The following is a 24,116-nucleotide window of genomic DNA, read 5'->3' as shown; positions in this document are numbered from 1 at the left end:
TATATTATATTGCATTCAAGGTTGGTAATGTAACGCGAATATTCATTAAATTAAACCCGTTATTGGAAAAAAATTCAATAATTAAAAAAAAACATTTGGTTTATGAAAAGTAAACTTGGTCATGTTATGACAGAAGCTATGAGCAACGCGTTAGCGTTATTCGCCGCTCACATCCGCCACATGTCAACGGTCAACTACAATGTCAGGTTTAATACTAGTATCTAATGACATTCTCTCTGTCTCTCTCTTTCTCTCTCTCTCTCTCTCATCTCTCTCTCTCGTTCTCTCTCTCTCTCTCTCTCTCTCTCTCTCTCCTCTCTCTCTCTCTCTCTCTTCTCGCTCTCGCTCTCTCTCTCTTTCTCGCTTGTCACTATCTCTCTCTCTCTCTTTCTCTCTTTCTCTCTCGCTCTTTCTCTCTCTCTTTCACTCTCCCTTTCCCTGTCTCGCTCTCTCTTTCTCTCTATTTCCCGTATTTGCTCTGCGTCTCTCGTTCTGCGGCTGCACAAGGTTCACTGCAGAACTATGAATGTGTTTGTCATTAGTTGTACATATTGTACTGTACCAGTACAACACTTGAACACTTGGGTTTAAGTACTGGCTAGTTGCAGGATTTACGGTATGTATATCTGTACTGTACTACAACTCCGAAATCCGAAAAATTCTGAATTCCGAAACGTGTCTGTTTCCAAGGGTTTCGGATAATAGATGGTGTACTGTATATTACTTACATGTCCTGTCGTGTGTCACCACACTCTCATCTATCTCGTCTGTCTGTCTTTGTCTCTCTCTCTCTCTCTCTCTCTCTCTCTCTCCTCTCCTCTCTCTCTCTCTCGTCTCTCCTCTCTCTCTCTCTCTCTCTCTCTCGCTCTCTCGCTCTCTTTCTCTCTCTCGCCTGTCATATTCTCTCTTTTTCTTTCTCTCGTTCGCTTTCTGTTTCTCTCTTCGTCTGTTTCTTTCTCTCTCTCTTTCTCTCTCTCTCTCTCTCTCTCTCTCTCTCTCTTTCTCTCTCTCTCTCTCGCCTGTCATATTCTCTCTTTTTAGCTCATCTGACATAGTCAGATGCAGCTTGTAGAATCGCAGATCGTCCGTGCGTCCGTGCGTCGCCGTCCGTCGTGCGTCCGCTCGCGTCCGTCCGTCAACAGTTGCGGCACAAATCTTAACCGCTCGACGTACGGTCACGATATTCGGGACGTGGGGGTAATCGAAACGAGTTGGGATGTCGAAGCTGGGGGTCAAAGGTCAAAGGTCAAGAGGTGTAAAAGAAGGGGGAACATTCACTCCTTAACTTAAGGTATAGCGGAGGAAATGCCAGAATTGCGGGCACAAATCTAAACGGCTCGACCTAGGCTCGTGATAGTCCGGTGTATAGCATCATGGTAGGAAAAAGCCATCACTGTGCCGAAATTGGAGGTCTCAGGTCAAAGGTCAATGGGCACAGGGCAGATTTAGACATTTTCTGAGGACATGTCTGACGGAGCGATTGAAAAACTTTTTTGTTTCAGCGGTGACCTAGCATTTTATGGCATTATTGAAAGAACCATGAAATCTACTTTCTGCTGACATGCGAAGAGTAAGTGTCAGATAACCTTTTGACCCAAGAGGAGGTAAACATGGATTTGTTGACTGTCTGTTTAGAAAGAATTTGACTGCCGGGTTTGCTAGTAGAATCTATACCTGCCTGGAATATGCAGGCTACAATGTCACAGTGCAAATTTTCAAAAGCTAAATTTGGTTAAAGAAGGTTTATGCTCCTTAAATCGTATAATTTCTATGGCATTCTGTACTGTCAGTATGCTTACATGTAACGTATGCCACTCAGTGGCTACTGCCAGTGCATGTGTTGGTGGTACTGTTGAGTTTTTGCCTGCGTTAATTGGTTACAGGTGTGCAGCCTTCTCTATTGCAGCCTGTAGGCTTGCGTAGGTAAATGGATGAGTCTTACCTATTCTGTCTTGCAGATAGTTGTTGCTACTACGTATGAATGGGAGCTTCCATCTTTAATGCTGAAGACACTTAATTGTACGCGCCCTCTCGTGGCAACTTTCATAACGATCCCAACGAACATTCTTTTGAGAAGGTCCTGATACCATCCCTGTGCATTCCACTGTTTCGGCGTGTATGTGAACACATTTGGGACTAACAGGGTTTACTAGAGATCCCACCACTCCACCACAGAGTCACCGCAGTAGACGTTAGATGAGCGCTGTCGCCTCTGCGCGCACTTGTTCTTTCTCTCGTTCGCTTTCTGTTCTCTCTTCCGTCTGTTTCTTTCTCTATCTCTCTCTCTTCTCTCTCTTTCTCTCTCTTCTCCTCTCTCTCTCTCTCTTTCTCTCTCTTTCTCTGTCACTCTCTCTCTCTCTCTTTTTCTCTGTCTTTTCTCTCTCTCTTTCTCTCTCCCTTTCTCTGTCACTCTCTCTCTCTCTCTCTCTCTCCTCTCTCTCTCTTCTCTTTCTCTCTCTCTCTCTCTTCTCTCTCTCTTCCTCTGTCACTCCTCTCTCTCTCTTTTTCTCTCTCTCTTTCTCTGTCACTCTCTCTTTCTCTCTTTTTCTCTTTCTCTTTTCTCTGTACTTTCTCTTCTCTCTGTCACTTCTTCTTCTCTCCTCTCTCCTCTCTCTCTCTCTCTCTCTCTCTCTTCTTTCTCTCCTCTCTCTCTGCCTCGCTCTTCTCTCTTTCTCTCACTCTCCTCTCCTCTCCGCTCTCTCGCTCTCTCTTTCTCTCTATTTCCCGTATTTACTCTGCGTCTCTCTCACGCGTCGCACGCCGTGTGTTTCAGACGACGCAGCTCTATAGCGCGCAGGCGCTTTCCGACATCGACTACCGGTCTGCGCAGAATCACTTTATCTACATCAACGAGTCGGAGACGCGCGCGTCCATCCCCGTGCACGTCATCCCCGACGACCTGCCAGAACTCGACGAGTTGTTTACCATCCTGCTTTCCCACGTTGAGCTTGTCGGCGGCGACTCGACCGCCGGATTTCCGAACAAACCCGTGATCGGCGAGATCGCCGAGGCGACGGTTACCATAGCGGCGAACGACGACGCGAACGGCATCTTCCATATCTATAGCAACGACCCGCGTGCGACCGACGCCGGCAGCCGCGTCTATGTCGAGGAGAGAAGCAACTTCGCTGTTGAGCTTGTCATCGAGAGAGGCGGTGCGTGCGACGTTTCGTTGTTGTTGTTTTTTTCCGTACGGGTTTCGATTTTGTTTTCGTTTTTGCGTGATCGCTTTCGTTGTGGGGGAGGCGAAGGTAAATGGTTGATGATGATTAATTGGTAAATGATTTGGGTATGACTTGTGTGTGGCATTTATTTTTTACTGATATTTGAGACGTGCTGATATTTGTGATTTGGGATATTTGGCCCATTTTTAGGGATTACAGCTAAAATATGATAACCAAGTATCACTACTGAATGGCTATGGAGCCATAATAAAAGGCCATTATTCGTGTAGGTTTCTATTTATAAAGAGACTATTATAAAATATTATAACTATTGATTTGGGAAACTATAAAGCTAATACTGATAATGAGTTCTTCTCTCTGCATAGTCTCTGCTTTCGATAAAGAATTAAAAGCTTAAACCATAGGTTTTAACTTTAACAGGTGGCAATATAGGTGAGGTTACAGTTGAATGGGCTGTCAATAAGAGCTTGACGACGGCAACTAGGAATGTTGACTATGTCGCTGATGGTGCCATCCTAAACTTTAAGCCGGGAGAGAACCAACGTGGTATGTCATTAAATTTTTGTATTTATATAACCCTAGTATTAAGCAGTGCCACAGATTTGATCTCTTTATAATTGTAGATTGTTGTGTACATCTGCAAAATTTGTTATCAATTATACCAACTTTCTGCTACAACTTGACAGAAAGAAATTTTTGAATCACGCTTCCATGTGTTTTATATGTTTATACTATAGAATTATATTCCTAATGAAATTAGTTATGTCGATGTTGTGTGAAGTGATCTAGGAAGACAATTGCTTTTCGGCTTGCAGTTATTACTATTGGAATTAAAGATGATGGGGAACCAGAGATGGATGAGTACATTGTAGTAGAGGTGTCTAACCCAGGAGGTGGTGCAGCTATTGCTGACCAAAACCAGGTCACCGTAGTCATTAAGGCAAATGATCAAGTGGCAGGATTGCTTGGCCTCTCTAAACACTCGTTAATAGCCAGAGAAGGTAGGTTTACATTTTTGTTTAATTGTTGAAATGAAAACGGCTGCATTTGTTGAGATATCATTTATCCTGACTTCAGCAATGAATCAAGATTGATGTTGTTAAACCTAGTGCATCTTTTGCTCTTATATACACTATATGAGATGCGTGTAAAAATAGCTATACTTGCTTTTTACGTTTGAGCTGTGTTTAAAACTGAATTAATTTTGAACTTAATTTTTCGAAGTGTAAAAACTGTTTCATTTTTAATGAATTTATAGAATAAATAGAGTGTTTAAAATGTTTATTTATGTATTTGTAGTTATGGTCAGAACGAAGGTTAATTCATCTGATAGAAAAAATTGTTCCACATTCAGAATTACTCCTTATAAGCATTGTAATCTATATAGGTGACGTGATGAAGGTGAACATCACTAGAACTCTACCAGCTCTAGGCAATGTCACTGTATACTGGCTCATTGAGGGGCTGAGTGGTGTGCACCCTGCATCCACCTTCAAACAGCATCAAGGCCATGCTTGGTTTCAAAAGGTAGTTATATATACAGACAGTATTTGGAAGTATGTTGTCGAAGAGGTGTAAACGTGCTGCGCAAGTGCATTGCTAAAATGTTTCATGTTATTCTTATTTAAAATGTCATTGTAATTGTATAGATGAAGATACTGATGTAGAGATAAGTTTCCCGCCAGATGTCCTGCTTGAACTATGAACATCTTTGCTTTACAGGGAGCGACGTGGAAGGAGGTTACACTGGAAGTTTTGCGTGATGACACACCGGAGGAGAAGGAGGAATACGAACTTCTGCTGTTCAACGCCACAACTGAAGGTATCGTTAATTGTCACAGCATTACTATGCACAAGGATATGCAATATTTTAACTTTTTATCAACACTGCATACATATTGATATCGTGTAAGCATTAAAATTGTTTGTAAGGGTTTTTAGCTCAGCTGACGAAGTCAGATGCAGCTTGTAGAAAATCGCATGAATGGGGCTCTCCACCCGTCAACAGTTGGGCACAATTAAATCTTAACCGCTCGACGTATGGTCTTGATATTCGGGATGTCGGGAGATCGCGAAAAGGACTCGGGATGTCGAATTTGGGGGTCAAAGGTCAAGATGTGTCATTGGAGGGGGAATATTTTCCCCTTAACTTAAGGTATAGGAGGAAATATGGAATTGCGGCACAAATCTCAATGTCTTGACCTATGCTCTTAATATTCGATGTATAGTGTGATGGGGAGGAAACCCATCACCAGCGCGAAATTGGAGGTCACAGGTCAAAGGGCAGGGGGAAAAGGTCAAATATCTGGGACATTTTCTGAGGACATGGTCTAATGGACCGAGTGCAAAACCTTTTTGTTTCAGCGCTGACCTACTATTTTTATCACTTTATTGAAAGGACCATGAAATTTACTTTTCGCTGACGTGCGAAGAGTAAGTGTCTGATAACCTTTGACCTCAAGAGGAGGGTTAAAACATGGATTTGTTGACTGTTAACAAAGGACTGAACTGCTTTTGCCTATTAGAGCCTCCTCCACCCGCCCTGCCCCACCCTCCCCCTCCCCCCACCCTCCCCTTCTAGTTAGAAATTTGAAAATAGTAAGAAGTGCAGTTTTTTTTTCAATATTTATACGGAAATGTCGAGGTTGAAGAATGTAAAAGTTATAAAATTGTTCTACGCAGGAATTCGTGACTCCGGTTCAGCAAACTTTGACGAGCAAGCTGACAGGACTAGTATAACTATTGATGCATCAAACTACCCCCATGGGGTCGTCAGCTTCAGTCCCTCCTCCCAAGCTGTGAGACTCAACGAAGCAGAGCAAAACAAATCCATCATCCTTACTGTACAGCGCAAGTTTGGTGCTATTGGTAAGAATATGATGCATTAAAACATGCATCATCAGTGATACTGTAAGCAGTAAGTATTATTTAGTAGTATTTCATATGGAAATAATTGCACACATATTTATGGCAGCATCTCCATGAACTGTAAATGTGTTCTGTTACTATATAGTTTTCATGAAATCTCACTGCTTATAATATTATCACAGGTCAAGTGGGTTAAAAGATCGTTAATTGCAATTTGTAATGAGTTGATCTGAAATATCTCGAGGCTTACATATTTGAAAAAAAAACATTACATAACAACTACCTTGAAAAATAGTCTAACTGTCTACTTTTGCATCTCCATCGTTTTGCCCACGCCTGGATGGACTCACCCATTGTGATCATGCAGCTATCCTGCATATGTACTTAAGACAATATATAACAAGTGGTTTGTACTATGTACCTATATCTGCCGTGAATGTGTAATTAATGCTAATATACTCCTTGCTTGAGCTGGGAATCATATTCTCTATCATGTTATTGCTATTTGGGCATATAATCCAAGAAACCTTTTTGATTCATGCAATTGAAAATATAGCAATGAACCTTTTTTTTCTTTTCTTTTTGAAGGTATGTGCCCATATAGCAGTTCCAGTGTGTAAATCTTTGGGTACTAATGGTGGTTTCTACATGGTGTATTCCGCTAGTTGTGCATGCGTGCTCTGGGTGACTAATGGGTGGTTTGTGTCATGTACTTGTAGGTGCTGTGCGTGTGTACTTTGAGGTAGTTAATGGATCGCTGAGTACTTTGAGTGAGGACTTGATGCTCGCCATACCTTGGCAAGACTTCATACCTTATCAAGGATACATCGGTACTGGTGGATGGGTTTAGCATTTTCATTCTACTAACTCATAAGCACACAGTGGTAATTTTATGTCACCATATGCTGTGTGTTTGTGCGTGTGTATATATCTGTCTGCATGTGTGTCTGTTTATTTTATTGCAGTGCACCGCCGTTATAGCTGGTTGAAGAAGGCATGTTGACAATACCTTTGAATTACCTTCACATTTAGATTTGGCTAGTGGACAGCAGTCGAACACAATAAAGGTTGAGATCTTGGATGATGATATACCTGAAGTTGATGAGGTGTTTCTGGTCAACCTGACATCGGTAGAATTGCTTAGCCGATTCGCGACATCTATGCAACCCAGCCTTGGTAAGAATGCTGCATATACGATATAGCATTGTTATACACAAACCGTCTTGGAATGACCCTTTTTACACTACAATATAGTTTGTGGCATGTTATTCACACTTGATTTTTTCAAGCATTCAATTTCAGTAGACCTCTTTTTGAACTTGACACAGATCCACAGTCGTCTACAGCGCAGATCACTATTAGTGCCAATGATGGGACGCAAGGCATGGTGCATTTCACACCAGAGTCTATCAATTTGAATGTGGATGAGTCGGTTGGCAACGTGACACTGCACATCTACCGCAGTCAGGGGCATTTCGGCGATGTATCAGTGTTCTACTATAGCCAGTCTGTACCACCAGAGGGAGCTAAAGCTGATGATGACTTTATCGTGGCTGCACAGGTATTGTCTATGTTTAGAAATTGAGTGCATCTCTGGTGTTGGTGATACATGAGATTAAGTTTGTTGTTTTGTATAAGATTTTCGATTTCATTAGCTGGGGACATTAATTATTATAAATTACCATGTAGATAGATATGTCTATTATTGAATTCCTATAATTTAAATTTCATTTGTAGGCCTACTATATACACTATAATTGCTTGCATTTTCGTTAAAATATTAACAATTATACTATCATGAACTGCATGCCAAATATCATACTGTACAATTCTCATTGCTAGAATGTGATAAGATCTTAAGACATTCGTCCTTCATTAAGCAACTTGTGATACTTATCCTGTTATCATTTAGATATTTACAAATGTATAGCATTCTCATATGTCTATTGAGGGGTTGATGAACTTAACTGAGCCAAACTTGGTTATACCAAAACAACCTCGTCTACTGTTTCAAACAATAACACAAATATACCTTTTTGTGTGTCTTAGTGATAGCATGAATCTATATGTATATTGAATTTGATAAACGTGGCTTCATGGCGTTACTTTATTACTGGATAGGAGCTGCGTTTTGCTGCTGGTGAAGGAGCCAAAGATATTCAGGTGCAGATAATTGATGATGATATAGCAGAGCCTAGTGAGACCTTTGAGATCATCCTAGCCTCAGCCAGCAACGGGTTGCAACTAGGGGAACCTCATAAAGGTATAATTCCATAATTTAATTAGTTAATTAATTAATATCTTAGTTTTATCTATAATAACTGTAAAGCAGAGCATCCAGATAAAGCAATTTTCCGGTCAATTTGGCCGTATAAGTGACATATTTCATTTAATGAAACCAACAATTAAGATTAAGTGTTTATTTAGAGAAAAAATATCAAATCCCATTTAAATGTAAGTTATTCATTTTTACTTGGACAATTTAATTTTGAATACTTTACTTCATTGTTTTGTAGCGACGCTGACTATACTACCCAATGATAATGCAGCAGGGACGGTGAACTTTGAAAGCAGTGATAACATATACATACGGGAACCAAGTTCAGGCAATCCAGGAGGAAGTGTTGTGGATGTGCGCGTGATAAGGTAGAGAACCCTACTGTACAGATCAGGGGCGGATCTAGCTTTCAGGAGATGGGGGGGTGGGTGATATTTGAGTGAAGGCATGCCGAAGGCATGCCGAAGGCACGCGGTGCTAGGGTGGTTCAGGGGTATGCCCCCTCCCACCTAGAAAATTCAGGCAGCCGTGTAGTCACAGGGGAAATCCTGTTTCTATCAGCCTGCAGACTGACTTTTTTTATTTTTGGCGCGATTTTATTAGTATCATAACATTAGTCAGTGGCTGAATGGGGTTGGGGGTTGCGACCCCCCCAACCCCCCTCTAGATCCGCCAGTGCAGATGTATTTCATTACCAACACAGCACTCACCTGACTGCGTGCATGTGGGGACGTAAATCCCAGATGCTATTCAGGTTAGGTGTCCATGTCAATAGCACTAACAATTTTATATTCACCAGTCCTTGCACAATGGTATAATAACTGAATAATAATCATGATGAATATGCTAATAAAGCAAAAATGTCTCTCAATGTAATTGCTTCAGTTGGGGTTTTTATTGGAAATGTTATTTGTACATCTTGAAAGTTCATAGTCGGATTTCTTTTGAAACATTAATAACATCATTGTTCATGGTTAAATCCTTAAATTGTTTACCTTGACAGTTTCAGCTGTCGTTCTGACAGCCATCTTCAGAATTTCTGAATTTGGCAGCAGGTGACAGTGATCAGTGACAGTTATTTGTACAAACTTTATTTGATTATAGGGGACCAGGCATCTATGGAAACATTCGAGTTCCATTCCTCATCACAGTGGTGAATGGCAGTGACCAAGAGGGTGACCTTGACCCCATGAATGGCTATATCACCTTTGCCGACAGGGAATCAGTTGCTGTAGGCAACCATTACACCTCTTTTTCAATATATAAAATATGAAAAATGATTTATATGACTTGTTTTATTGTGCTTTCACAGTTATGAAATTGTTTCAGAAAAATATTCGTGTTTTTATTAACCCTGAAGCAAGAGGTAAACCTTAAGTGTAAATACTTTATATAGTTATAGCAGCAAAATAACAAATTTTCTAAAGCTTGTAGAAAAATTCAGCTGAAACTTGTCAGAGTCTTAAATTCCGGCAATAATATATATTTCTTATCGTATACCAATAATGATTGATCTAAATAATAATATGTATTTTATTATAATGCAGCTGTAATAAATACTGCAAATAATGCTGTAAGAATGACTATTTATCATAGCCATGGATCAGACATTGTATTTATACGTTTATCTGCTGTTATGTAGGTTCTCCAAATAAGAGCAATACAAGACAACGTTCCAGAGAAAGAGGAGTTATTTCGTCTAGAGCTGTTTAAACCGGAGGGTGGAGGTCAGCTTGGAACAATGGCTAACCGCTACATATACATAGCAGAAAATGATGCACCGCATGGCCTTATTGAGATATACCCTCACAATGTCAGGTAGAAATCGATTTCTTGGAGATTTTAATGTTTTTCTGACTTCTCAGTCAATCAGACTTCTGACTCAATCTTTTCCTGATCTTCAGTCAGGAGTGGCTTGAAGTATAAACAGAGCACTTTATTCAGTTTGTTTTCCCGATTGTTTTGTACTTGTCAGATACTGCATAACGTAGGAGATGGATGTACTATAATCATGTTCGGCTCGATGTGATTATTTGTGACTTAATGTTAGGTAGCAAAATCTGAAACATATATGACTAGGAATTTTAGGCCGTTACTTATTTCCAATATCTACTGTGATGAAAACGATATATTTACAACAGTGGTTCATAATCCCTAGGTGGTGATGGTGGTCTAAAGGTGGGTCGCTGAAGTCAGATCGGTTTTTGATGGCTGCCCAAACGTGTAGACATTTGTAATTTATTTACACCTTCGCTTTGTGCACGAGTAAATCCAGGAATAGTCTATGACGTTTATATTTCATAAGATGCTGTGATTATGCGCAGAAACAAATCCATCGTGTCCGTACAAGAGGATTCCGGAACAGTGTATGTGGATGTAGTGCGTTCACGGGGTGTGTTAGGAAGAGTGACGGCTGTTGTCATGACCGAGCAAGTTTCAGCTACGGGGGAAGGTATGTGTGAGAATATATCATACTGATCTGTATGTTATCGCTTCATATCTTATGTGATATATTGTGAGTGATAGATTTCTTACTTTTCTGTCCATACTATTATTTGAGTTTTGTGTGTAGCTTGATCAGAATTGAATATTTAACTATGGCTTTTAAAGTAAAATGGTAATTTAACACACTAATAATATGTTGATTAATTTAGATTTGATAGGAAAAATTAATAATTAATATATATATATATATATATATATATTGTTATATTGTTTATTTATTTATTTACATTCATGAATAGGTAGTATAAATGTACAGATATCACACTATAACCTAAAAAGGTTCGGATATATAACGCATGTCCTCATGTTCATGTATTACACAGTTGTATCTAGCAGTACAAGTTAATTCTACATATTCTAAAACATACCCAACTCTTTAATTAATTCTATATTAACCTTTGTGTATTGCAGAGGGCTCAATGTTAATCCTGCCCATGATTCAGACATTGCCGATGATAACTTCTCTGCGAGTTCACAGTTTCTTTGCGCACAACTACTTGTATGTGCTAACGCTGAGTTCCATGGCCCGAGGTGAACCGCGTACTAGATTACCTGGCTCAGCACTGCTGCCTGGCATAAGGAGCTATGGCAACGAGACCGGCAGCATTATGTGGCGGTGGCAAGGAACTTTCATTCCTGCTCAGGTGAACTAATAATAAAAACTAATACCTATTGTAATATTCCCACAGAGCTGTCCGAATTTATGTTTTCTCTATGTAATGTAATACATATGAAAAAATGCTGTTATAGATAGTCGGTATCAATGTTGATTAAATGAAGAAACTTTCAACATATGTTACAAATAAATTCTTGCACATTACAGACTATTGAAACGGATGGTGCAATGAGTGCGACAACATTCAGCTTAGCTGGCAAGCTTTATTTGGCCATTGCTAACCATGGTGGTATGGGAGATGTTGAAGTCATATCAATGCTCTACCATATCATGCAAAATGGCACATTGTCTGTGGTAGGTATATTCAGTTTTAGCGATGTAATCGAGTGGACGTTTTATGACTGTCATTTAAAATCTGTGACATTCATTCTATATCACATAACATCATTTTGGTATGTTGGATTGAATGATGAAACAGATAGATAAGAAAGAATCTTCTTGCTGTATCAGGTTCAAGATATAGCATCCAAAGGCACGACTGCAATTAGGTATTTTTCTTCTGATGAGAAGCACTTCCTAGTGGTAGCAAACAGCCAGGACAACTATGGAAATACATTGATAAGTAGCGAGGTAAGTGTGGAACAAATGTATACTAGTGCAATCTTGGAGTAATAAGCTGACTACTTATTACTCCAAGGTGCAATTGACCTGAAAAATTATTTATTAGAATTCGTGAAATAGCTGTCCGCGATGTACCTGTATTTTGCTGTTGAACAGGTCTTGCAGTGGAACAGGGACATGCAGAAATTCGATCCCGTTCCAATACAGTTCATACCCTGCAAAGCAGCGAGTGACGCGACCATTTTCACGACATACGGAGATCTCTACCTGGTCATCACCAATTTCTATGATTCACAGTGGAATCTGTTTGAAATTGAGTACGTTTTGCACTCTTTATTTCTCACAAATGCCGCTAATTGTATTGTCCTCATGCTGTACTTAATAAAGTGTTTTATATGTCATAATTTCATGTCTGTAATTATTTAAAAAATCATCAGTGAAACCGTTTGTTGTTTTCTATTCATGATTATGCTTTCATTATGATGACTATTTATTGATCACTAAACTAAACTGTTATTAGGCCTACTGTATCATACATGAAACATTATAATTTCCAAAGTATTATCTTGCTACAGAGCTATAAGATCAGCACTCAAAATAAAAAAACAACATTAAATATGTATGCAATATGTTTATCCTGCCAGCTCTATGGTTTACAAGTGGGTGCCTGAACGCAACCAGTTTGATGTTCACCAGCGGATCCCAACTAAGGGTGCTATTAGTGTCACCTACTTTGTGATTGCCGGCCAGGGTCATCTGTTGATAGGAAATTCACGAGATGACTCTGATGTGACACAACTCAACTCGACCGTTTACCGGTATGCTCGCCTGTGTTTTTCCGAGAAACCTTGTCTGTATAAACAGCATATCGTATATTTGTATGTGCGTTTGCTAGTGTAGATGGGATATGTCACATAACAATTATTTTATAGCTGACGGGTAGTGTGATGTGCAGCTGAGTACCTGTTTTACGCCCTATTTTATGGTTACATGTACATTTATTTACATGTATTTATTTCCTCTCTTTAAGAGCACATTCCTATATTCACTTCACATTTTTACAGGCTGTTGTCAAACTGCATAATTAAATCTCACATATACAGTATTTTATGATAGTAGAGGCATTCTATGTTCTTGAAACTAATTAGCACAACATGAATCGATCATGATATCAATCTTAAAAACATGATGTGTACATTACAAAATATGAACGTTCTTCAGCAGTATATAAACCTGTCAGTTTCTATTCTAGGTTTAAAAGCTCTACAAAGTTGTTTATGCCAATTCAGTACATACCTACTCATGGAGTTCAGACAGTACATAGTTTCACAACATACGAGACAGGTTTGTATGCTAATAGCACATCTCATAATCCTATTCTATGCTATTCATATAGACTTATAGCAACATTTCCTACTGACAAATTTCTAGATTTGTTACAATATATATATATAATAGCTGCCTTTAAGTTTAATCTGATAGGACGTCCACGGTTTACTTTTTCTTTTTTTTAGTTTTCGTGGTGCTGGCTTGCACGCAGTCGAATTCGACTATATGGGCTTGGAACGATGCAAATGCAGTGTTCGAGCATGCTGTCAACAGCAGGCCGGCGCATGATCTCTTCCCAGTGGCTATAGGATCAGGCATTCAACAGTCTCATCTGCTGGTGGAATCTGGAGTGGGAAAGCTTCCTAACGTTTACCTGCTCGCCAGCATAACCACAACTTCTGATTTTGTACCAAGGTGCACATTCCATGTAATTTTGTTGCATTGCAACAGTAATATAACCTATAAGAGATAGCTAGATATAAATCACATGATAATGAATAAAGGGTGGTCTAGTGGCACATTACATCTACTACAATTCTTTAGATTGATGAAACCGTGTATATCTTTCATTCTACTAAAACACTCATGTTATTGTGGTTGGTTGTTAATAGGCGAGAGACAGTCACTTTTGAGCCAGGTCAGTCAAAGGTCACTGTTGGTGTTGGCATAGTCGATGACACGCGGCCGGAAGGGGATGAACAGTTCATTATTAGAATAACTGATCCAGGAGGAGGTTCCGTGGTTGGGCCACAGAATAGGATCACTGTCACTGTTCTCTCAAACGATGATGCTCATGGTGTCGTTGAGTTTTCAGAGGTAACATCTTCTCATTAAATAAGTTCATTCGGTTGGTAGACTAATAGATCTAACTGGGTTAATTGTTACTCAACCGTGAAGACTGGAAACGTACAGCTGACGTTACGCTTCGGTAACATCTTCGCTGATGACTACTGCGTGTTGGTGACTTGATTTAGCAGATGACTTGCAATATTAAGTGCTTAATGTATCAATAAATAATATAATCAAATGAACTTATGTGTACATATTAATATAGATATGTTCATGATTTTATATATATATATCAGTGGCGGATCCAAGGGGGGGATGCAAGAGGCATGCGCCCCCTTATTTTTTGTTCCCTCCTATTCAGAACGCGATGCGTGCGCACCAGCACTATCACAAAATCTGCACCCCCTAAGATGAAATCCTCGCTATGCAGTTGCGCCCCCCCCCCCATCTCAAAATCCTGGATCCGCCACTGTATATATTCAGGAACATATCTATATTCATTGATGATTGTCTTTGTAAGCAGTCGGGAATGTTAACACAAAAAACCTGAATATACAATAAAGTTGTAATGTGTGCTATTTTTCTTTAAACACATTAAAGGGATATTTTTATTTGGGATAGGATTCCCTTGATGTAAAAGTAGAGGAAAGAACCGTCCCAAACCAAGTGACCCTAACCGTTGTAAGAAGCAAGGGTACCTCTGGGCATATTAGCGTGCAATGGATGACAACAGGGGAGCACGATGGAATTGAAGACATATACCCGATTGGAGGAAAGGTGAGTTCAGAAGGACAAGGGCATGAATTGAAAGAATTAACGCAATAAGATGCATGAGTGTTGCTTTTATCCAGGACACCAATTTATTTCTCATGATTCTAGGATGCTAGTGTCATTGTCTTCACTACACACAATATTATTTTAATAATCTTGTAATCATTGCTGGAACTTACATCACGTATGAAGAATAAGACTCAACTAGTCATTAATTGTCAACACATCAGTAACCCATATATCAAGCTTTGAATTAACCTGTTTGTAAGAAACTGATAACAGCCTGTTAAATACTTTTAATTATAGTTTTTTTTTACGAAAAGTGTCAGCGTATTGATCCTGTCCCTTCCAGTATTATTAAGAACGTATAGTACAGTCAACAAGTTGTACATTAGCATTATTGCAGCTGCAGCTGTTGGCATTCTGAACCTTGGGTCTGTAGCATACATCGTTGTCCCAGAATCTATTTCCGTTAGGGAGAACGCACGAACACGGGTTTCTCCGTATTCTTAGCTGAAAAGATAAGGTGTAATTAGTATCACGCCACGTATGTTTTGAATAAGTCATACATACGTCATATTGCTTACTACCTCAACGCAAGATGGACATCTCATGGTTAAATATTCCAATAACAGCTGTGATTTGTATAACGCTGGCATAACCTCATAATAATAATGAGTGGGAAAGTTATATTTAGTAAACCGCAAATGAGCAAATGGAACCAGGAATTTTTATCGTCAGTGCCTATCAGTTGGAAAAGGCCATTAGCATTATATACTCAAACTATGCAGTGCTTATCAGACTTCTGTGATTTTACCAAACCAGTCTAAAATGGAATATTAGTACTGTTACCCTCCTGCAAATTGTTTTGTCAGAGTTGCATACGCATCTGGAGACACTGAAGCCTGGGGTGCAGCCTTCCACGTTTCCCCCGTCTCTGCTGCAACTCTCTCGTAAAAATTCATGCAGGCATATACCATCGAAGAGGCTTTTGAATGACGCAGTGAACTCCTGACTATCTTGACTGGTTGCGTCCTGTAAATTAAGATTGATTAATTAAGTGCTTTAGATCATCTAGTGATTTTTCAGCAGTTATCACACCAATACTTTCCTCATTCTTCCGTTATTCAACACCATTGTTACTAGGTAAGGTTCGAACGCAGAATGGTTTTTCATGCTCAGAAAGACTATAAAAGACTCATAACCATTTACTTTTTTGAAAATAAGGAACTGAACTAGGAAATAACTTCACACACATGCTATAATTCGACTCACATATTGGTACAGGAATTATTAATTTGGCGGCCATATCTATTACATCATAGACTCTAGCACTTTAAGATGGATGTTTACCGTGTTTCTAACTGTTACACGTACCTCAAGAGTAGAGAGGAGCAGTATGGCTATAACAAATACGTGCAATTTCGTCATTGTGTGCAGTGTCTGTGGGTTAAACAGTGATGCATTATTTTTTACAAATAAGAACTTATTGTTTACAGCAAGACTATTTTCTTGGTTATAATGATGTTCGGAAATCTATCTACAAACATATTACTTTGAAAAAATTTCACTTTATGTCGGCAAAAAGTTATATCGTTATTGGCAATATATAAATGATCAAAAACAGGAAATAGGCAATAATATAAGAATAGTGATTATTCCTATGCCTAAATGAGATGCCAAAAATACTAATAAGTGATATAAACATAAAATGTGGTAGAGTAATTACGCAGCTAGCTTATGGATAAAATCCGTTTCAGAAAAAAACAACTGAAATTCCGTAACCCAGCTACTCAAGAATACATACGCAAAATACTTGAATTGTTTATTATGTAATATCCTAAGCTTTTTTAACTGCATGTTTACTTACCTTATAGCTTCACAGTTTTCGGCAGCAATATTATAGATCTGTGGTTATCTCTGTAGAGGAAAGTCGTAGCCTTCTCGCGGCTTGGTGTCGGTGTCTTTATATATCGTTTGCAATCATTACCCTAAATCAGTCTAGCATGTCCTATTGCAGCCCACCAAGGCATATTAAACGTTGTCTATCGACCTATTAATTTTCCACTAATTCAATAAATTTGGCACCTGGACCATTTTTCTCACTCTATCACTAGAAAAGACCGTACACGTTCTTTGATTATAGTGTGGTTGATGAATCACTGGCGAATGCCGGTAATGGTTGATCTTAGAAAGTGCAGCGCGGCACAGTGAGAAAGAATGTGCGTTGTTGACAAGGATAATTAATTGACGTGGTTAATGCTTCTAGGGTCAGTGCTCCACAAACGTATCGTTACAGCTAGCTCTAGAACTATAGCCCTTCACTCTGCCACAGGCCTGTGATGAGAGTTCTATAGAGCTACATTACAGCATGCGCCTAGCAGCCTACATGTTACGCTTCAGCACTGATGAATGTCTGCGGATGTCATTGCCTATGTATTGGCCATACCGATTCATATGTAGACAGGGATGTAGCAATTGGGGGGGGCGAAGGGGCAGTTCCCCTCCCCCAGAACAAAGAAGATACCAAAAAGTCAACTGCTCAGAATAACCCGCACGTGGCTATACCTGCTCCCTTTAGGAATACAGTGTTTTTTCCCCTGAGGGCAAGTAGTGTAGGCCACAAAGCATGTAACCTATGAGAGGACTTCTCAACAAACTAACTATATGCGTATTTATTTGGCAGGGCTATGGCTCGGTGCAAAACTACGCGCACACATGCGAAAATAAATGTGAAATTAATCTGTAATACTTAATCCTCTCGAAAAGTAGTTCTGTTTACGCACCTTGCCTTATATTGTAGGTGGACTTCGCAGATGGGCAGGATAAAACTACTATCACTATCACTATTGCACCCGATCCTCGACCCGAATTAGACGAGGTCACTCTAGTCACGCTAGTTGATGTCAGTGTCCCAGGCAGTCCTGACAAACGGACACGAATCGGTAAGTATTGATGATGCATGGCCTAGTAATCATGCCAGTATCGATACTGACTAGAGGCAGTGTTTAGAAAAAAATTAGTTTTGCTTCTGTAGACACAATGTTAAGCAGTCGTATATTGTAACATCAAGGTTATGGTAGGTAAATCATCTTAAACCCTTAACGAGAAAATATTTACATCTATGGAAAAAAACGTAACGCATTCATGAATACCAAATTTTGTAATTTAATTATAATTACCTGGTTCAAGCTAAAGAAACATTAAGACACAAGCAATGCGAAATTACATGGCTATGTACGTCGTACATATTTTCAGCTAGTCGTAAGCAAGCATGATTACAGTTTGTGTTCAACATGGGTGCTACAGCCTACATATGTAGGTTTCTTGTATTGTGCCTGCTAGTGTTGTGTACAGGTCTGTACATATGTATGTCTTAACATAGATCTAAACATGGAATCCTCGACTGTTCTCGGACTTGTTAGCATACATCGCGGGCAATGGACAACGTGACCAAAAATGGGCAATTTGGCCGGTCGCGACAGTAGTGTCGCTGAGAGGGTCTATGTCCCCCAGGGTACGGCCGGAACGTACCCTGGGTACGGTCCGGTATACCGGAACGTACCCTGGTACAGCCCTCGACACTAACGGTTGTCCGATTGCCCGGGACAAGTGAAAGTCTATGTCGGACAAGTTATTCTCTTGCCTAGTTGCCCGATCGGACAACTGAAAAGTTCTAGTTGTTTAATATTCCTAACATCCTCTGACCCAGGGCGCTATCGCACTCATTTCAAACGTTATCAAAGGTCCCTGAAAAAAGCAGCCCGCGACACCCACTGTTACCATTACAGATTTATTCAGAGCGGCAATGCATACCTCCTTGGCCGGGGCGGCATTGATTTATGTACTGGGGTGGGGATACAATTGTTTATAAGTCGGTTGGGGCATATTCATTATTGAATATGTAGGGGGTAGGCATCGCTGGGATGAGAGGCTGACAGCAAAACTCTTTCCTGTGATTGAGGAAAAAGCTGCAATCGGTAATGACACACAATGAGCGTGCCAGCATGCAAACATAAATGTGTGAATTTCATTACGATTTTGCAATTTGCATGTACTGTATTTACGCGTGTATAAGTATAATTCATGTATATTATAAGTCGCACCCCATATTTTGCATTGAAAAGTTGGTACAAACATTGGTACATTAACAAGATTTCTTAACCTCGTCTATAAGTCGCACCCCCTAATTTTTTTTATTGAAGTTGTGTACAAAAAGCGCGGTTTATACACAAGTAATTACCGTATATATACTGTAAGTGTAATACACACGCACGCACGCATGCAAACGCGCGCGCAGACACATGCCTAGGTATGTGCGAGCCTATATGCACGCAGGGAATACTGGCAAAAATATCAGGAGTGTATAATATATATATATATCTACATCTATCTATATATGTTATATATGTATATATATCTATTTATATAATATAGATCTCTATATTATACACTTCTGATAATATGATATGCACTGAACCAAAAGAGGACATTAACGGCTCATAGATTGCACAAGTAAATTTTGGACAAGTAAAATCAAAATTCGGACAAGTAAAAATTGCTTCTTGTTGCCCGACAGGACAACCAGATCTGAAAATAAGCGTCGAGGCCTGCTGGTACTATCTAATATGCCGGACCGTACCTCGCCTACTCCACTAACGAGTCTAAGGAGTCGCCTACACCTACTCCCTAACCCTAACCATAACCCTAACCCTAACCCTAACCCTAACCATATCAAATAGTTACCAGGGTACGTCCCGGTATACCGGACCGTACCCAGGGTACGTTCCGGCAGTACCCTGGGGGACATAGACCCTATGAGCAGTAGTGTCTGTAGCTCCATGTACGATCGTCGACTGGGGGATCTCTCGGGCACTATCTTGTCGTCGTGGTGCCTCATGATGTCATGGTCATAAACTAGACAGCATTTTTGCTGCGGTTAATGTGGTTTAATTACCCAGGTGGCCGTTCCCCGTACGGCCAATTAACGAGCTATTAACGAGGTAGCTAATGTGCTTTGTGTCTAATTCCGGCTGTCTCCGTAACTTGTTTTTACTAATGTATTCAAAATCTCTGTCTCTATGCGTACGTTGAAACGCCGTATTACGCAATCACTAGATGCCTTGCCAGTAAAGAATCTGGTGCGAGGTTACTGTTTAAATGGCAGATAGTAAACCTTGTCCCAATTATTTGATTCACTTACAGGGAAAAATAATGTAGCGAGGATTACTGTTATGGCTAATGACTCGCCCCATGGTGTCGTCTCCTGGGAGAAGACACGGGCAAACTTTGATGAACCATTGGGCCAAGGTTCAAAGGTCTCCCTAAAAGTCATTCGTGAGCAAGGAACAATGGGTACCATTGTCATATCGTACAGGTAATACCCACCTCATGTTTTATTGCTAAAGTCAGCTTATTAAACCCGAATAGATTCGTAGAATTTATTGTTTACTTAGGTTTATTAATGTTGTCTACTTAGTAATTAAATTTTATTATCGAAGAAAAGTAGATATGATGCTTATGGTGGACGTATAATGATTTTCGTCTTGCAGTACTGCTCGTGCATTGAACCAGCCAGATTCTGCTCAAGCAATATCTGGACAGGACTATATAGCGACACAAGGTTCTATTAGCATGGAAGCTGGCATGGGAGAAGCGGATGTAGACCTCTTCCTTTTGCCAGTAATTATATTCACGTTTAGTTGTATGCTTATGTTTTTACCGTGCAAGGATGCAATATCATATATGTAGAATGGTATAATAAAATGGATATCTAAACTTGAATTTAACATGTAGCCTGCGACGAAGTATAGAACTACTCCTATCAATGTATGCCATTATATAGATTACGGTTTATATATATATATACATATAATATTTAGAGATACTGTATTCCTTTCTTATACAATTATAACAATAAAGATATCCCCAGCATAAATGATAGTATTAACCCAGGTTTTGTGTACATATTATAGTCTCACCGCAAGTTTTCATGTGTAATTAATTAATGTTTTAATTGATTTAATTAATTAATTAATAATGAATAAATGTGTTCCTCAAGGATGACCTACCAGAAGGTGATGAGGTATTTCTCGTCAACATCACTGGAGTCAGTCTGGCAGGAGGGGTTTCCGTGGGTGGAGCAGTGCCCAGTGTAAAACGACCTGACGATGAGACCATGGCGGTGTCAATCAATGAAAACGACAATGCAAGAGGCATCATACAGTTCAATGTCACGAGGGTAAGAAGAATTCTCATTGCCAACGTAGTCTGACAACTACACATGGATTTGAAAGACGGTATACTATACCTTCTTGCATTGGGATAATGCCGCTGAAGTGCTTTGGTTAATCCTCCTCGTTGCTTGCAGTAATTAATCCACTCGTTCTGCAAAAGTATGAAGCCAGTACAATGTGTGTTTTTTATTTCAGACGCCACTGGGTGTCGTGGAGGTGTATGAAGGCATCGGCTCAGTGCGGCTGGGACTGTCTCGTACTAAGGGCGCCTACAGGAAGGTGAGCGTATCCTGGCAGGCGATACCAGACAGCGCGTCGGCCGCCGACTTTAAACCTCTCAGTGGAGAGGTCATCTTTGGACACCAGCAACGTCACGCGACCATCGACATACAGATAGTTGACGACCCGCTCCCAGAGTACCACGAAGTGAGTGCATGCCCTCTTAGGCTAGCGTGCAGTAAACGGCTGTTCTCTGGGTGTTTCTCTGCCCTTGTAATAATTAGCAAGCCTATAAGAATATTTTTCACTACTCATCTCATAGTACACCAAGTACATTCAACACGTGCAACAAGTAAAATTATTACGCACAACAAGTATGGTAATTTCAATATATCTGTATAAAGATGTACTCTCGGTAATGTTTCGTCTGCTTTTTTTTTCTTTTTAGTCATTCAGTGTGCAACTTCTGGAGGCTAAGGGTGGTGCAGAGTTAGGCACGGATAGATATGTTGTCATCAACATACTGAAGAATGACTCACCAAATGGCCTCTTTAGTTTCACTGATACACAGGTTTGTGTGTGCAGTGTTATATAGAAATAACTGTTAACAGTAACGTTGACTCTGTTTTGTATCGTGCAGATTTCATACACATTCTAATCACACGCTGTGCCAAGTCGGCAAACAGAAGTGAATTCTAATCAGGAAACTTCTGGAGGATTGATTCACTCCTCTCTTCTGCTTCCTCCTTAGAAATCAGTTCTGGAATCAGAGACGTTTGGCGATCCCAACGGCAGGGTCCGGTTCGACGTGGTCCGCACACAAGGTGCTCAAGGAAGGGTACATGTCACCTGGAAGCTGAGCTCTGATGCTGTGTTTGACATCCAGCCCATGCAAGGAAACCTAACCTTTTTAGAGGTAAACAATTAAAGTTGCATTATACTGTTATTATTAAGTTTTTATTACTTGTAATTCGTACATGTACAAATACAGACAGACAGTACGTATTTTTCATGGAGAAAAAATCTGATAAATGTAATAGTGTTGAGCCGTTAAAATAATAAAATTTCCGAGTGATACAGTACATACAAAACAGAGTACGGTCATTAGATCTGGTTCATAACTAACAGACCTTGCACTTCCTTGTGAGCCTTTCAGTAACATGCACGATTTTCTTGTAATTAATTTTGTATTATCAGCATCAGTCAGTGTTTGTAATTAACTCACATCTGTGCGAAATAGTAATCAGTTAATTAATGGTCTCTGTTGCATGAAGACGTGGCAATTGAATACTTTTATAATTTAAGGAATTTTAATAATGTAGAAATAAGCATTTCATTGCACAATTGTAAATGAAGTTTTACGAAGTTTCGCATCAGACTAATTCGTCACTACTATTGATCGCAATAGGGTGAGACAGTGAAAACAATATTTCTGGAAACGATACCAGATGACTACTTGGAAGGAGAAGAACAATACACCATCTCTCTGGTGGCTGCAGACAACAATGCGGACATCTCTCCTAATCTTGGTAATTAACTTGCAGTGGATTTTTTAATTGGTGCGTTTAGTGTTGGCAGCCTGAAATGGCTACAAAAACATAAATTTTAGCTCTGATGTCACTTTGTCAGATGATCCCATGGATATCTCATAAAACATCTAAGGAATATCTTATGGTGTTTATAGATGAGATATTTTTAGTAGATGTCTTCCAGTTTACATTGTATCTTCTTGACTTGAACTTGCCAAGGGAAACTTGACATCCCAGCTTAATAAAGATTATCATGTTGTGGTAGCAGTAGTAGTGAGTATAAACCCATTAATCCATAAGGTTCTCTTCTAAAAGAGAGTATATATACATATAGATAGATATATAGAGTATAGTTGGTCGTGCATGGTTTTTATTATTAGATATATTTTTATAAAGTTGTAACCAAATAAGTACAAATCTGCTTACAAAATGAATTCCTGTAGATGTCACTGAGTGTATTTATGTGTGTGTTTTGCAGGTGATGCCATGCTGGTCATTCAGTCGGACCCAGGGGCGAGTGGCGTCATAACCATCCTGCCTGAGTATCGCTATGTGAGCATCGGTGAACCGAGCGAAGACTATGATGGCACCACAGAAGTTGTGTGAGTGTCATAGTGTATTCCGTGGTGTAACTTTTATTACAGAACATGTATATATATTAATGTAAATGCACGAAATGTAACATATATGTCTCAACTTTTGAAATTGGTTTATAGATAAGGAAGACCTATTAGACTTTGAAGTGCGATTCTGTTTGCTATGTCATTCTCCTTCTGATGTGAAAAACATTCAGAAATATTTCAAATTTGGGTTTGCTGCTAAATTATTACCATGATATTAATAATAGATTTCAGTTCTAAATGACATTAATAATTGCTGTGGGACAGAATAAACAGAGGTGTGGGAAAATTCGGCGCGGTGTCAGTTACTTGGCAACTTACTCCACGAGACGCTGAGTTTGCACAAACCTCAGGAACGATTACCTTCAGAGACATGCAGGAAAACGCTACTATTGTATTACAGGTGACTATATAATCAAGAGTCCATAATAGAGACTATATATCTCCATTATGGACTCTTGCTATAATCTATCATGTACATAGTGTCAATTGGTTATTGTCCTTGAATACTGTATTTAGTAGACCATGTATTAGTATATATATTTATTTA

At 39.6% G+C, this 24,116-nt stretch overlaps 1 protein-coding gene and 1 long non-coding RNA gene across 6 annotated transcripts in view; one reads left to right on the top strand and one right to left on the bottom strand.

Moving 5' to 3' along the window:
* LOC106805786 (G-protein coupled receptor 98-like) overlaps positions 1 to 24,116 on the top strand; it is a 65,706-nt gene that overhangs the window by 17,311 nt on the left and 24,279 nt on the right. For 3 of the 5 annotated variants that reach the window (XM_014807513.1, XM_014807511.1, XM_014807514.1), the window contains 32 exons: positions 2,774 to 3,155; positions 3,606 to 3,731; positions 4,001 to 4,186; positions 4,573 to 4,712; positions 4,908 to 5,007; positions 5,868 to 6,053; positions 7,086 to 7,229; positions 7,382 to 7,614; positions 8,175 to 8,316; positions 8,570 to 8,699; positions 9,436 to 9,562; positions 9,974 to 10,149; positions 10,656 to 10,783; positions 11,248 to 11,480; positions 11,660 to 11,806; positions 11,963 to 12,082; positions 12,230 to 12,390; positions 12,718 to 12,891; positions 13,326 to 13,417; positions 13,588 to 13,816; positions 14,014 to 14,218; positions 14,813 to 14,968; positions 17,766 to 17,907; positions 20,168 to 20,339; positions 20,515 to 20,644; positions 21,024 to 21,203; positions 21,394 to 21,624; positions 21,866 to 21,988; positions 22,169 to 22,333; positions 22,826 to 22,946; positions 23,425 to 23,548; positions 23,834 to 23,969. In XM_014807513.1, the coding sequence (XP_014662999.1) occupies positions 2,774 to 3,155; positions 3,606 to 3,731; positions 4,001 to 4,186; positions 4,573 to 4,712; positions 4,908 to 5,007; positions 5,868 to 6,053; positions 7,086 to 7,229; positions 7,382 to 7,614; positions 8,175 to 8,316; positions 8,570 to 8,699; positions 9,436 to 9,562; positions 9,974 to 10,149; positions 10,656 to 10,783; positions 11,248 to 11,480; positions 11,660 to 11,806; positions 11,963 to 12,082; positions 12,230 to 12,390; positions 12,718 to 12,891; positions 13,326 to 13,417; positions 13,588 to 13,816; positions 14,014 to 14,218; positions 14,813 to 14,968; positions 17,766 to 17,907; positions 20,168 to 20,339; positions 20,515 to 20,644; positions 21,024 to 21,203; positions 21,394 to 21,624; positions 21,866 to 21,988; positions 22,169 to 22,333; positions 22,826 to 22,946; positions 23,425 to 23,548; positions 23,834 to 23,969 (5,241 nt within the window). Of the gene's footprint in view, positions 1 to 2,773; positions 3,156 to 3,605; positions 3,732 to 4,000; positions 4,187 to 4,572; positions 4,713 to 4,907; positions 5,008 to 5,867; positions 6,054 to 6,797; positions 6,884 to 7,085; positions 7,230 to 7,381; positions 7,615 to 8,174; positions 8,317 to 8,569; positions 8,700 to 9,435; positions 9,563 to 9,973; positions 10,150 to 10,655; positions 10,784 to 11,247; positions 11,481 to 11,659; positions 11,807 to 11,962; positions 12,083 to 12,229; positions 12,391 to 12,717; positions 12,892 to 13,325; positions 13,418 to 13,587; positions 13,817 to 14,013; positions 14,219 to 14,812; positions 14,969 to 17,765; positions 17,908 to 20,167; positions 20,340 to 20,514; positions 20,645 to 21,023; positions 21,204 to 21,393; positions 21,625 to 21,865; positions 21,989 to 22,168; positions 22,334 to 22,825; positions 22,947 to 23,424; positions 23,549 to 23,833; positions 23,970 to 24,116 lie in introns of those variants that run through there. The other 2 variants (XM_014807512.1, XM_014807515.1) reach the window with 2 other exon arrangements.
* On the bottom strand, positions 15,027 to 17,335 carry LOC106805791. Its single transcript, XR_001393470.1, has 4 exons — positions 16,833 to 17,335; positions 16,340 to 16,405; positions 15,815 to 15,997; positions 15,027 to 15,475 (listed from the first exon to the last, which is right to left on the bottom strand). It is a non-coding gene; the product is annotated as an uncharacterized LOC106805791 (long non-coding RNA).

Source organism: Priapulus caudatus, unplaced genomic scaffold (assembly GCF_000485595.1).
Source record: "Priapulus caudatus unplaced genomic scaffold, Priapulus_caudatus-5.0.1 Scaffold127, whole genome shotgun sequence".
Classification (NCBI taxonomy): Eukaryota; Metazoa; Priapulida; class Priapulimorpha; order Priapulimorphida; family Priapulidae; genus Priapulus; species Priapulus caudatus.
The sequence above is the reverse complement of the archived record's forward strand: the minus strand, read 5'-3'. Positions and strand labels throughout refer to the sequence as shown.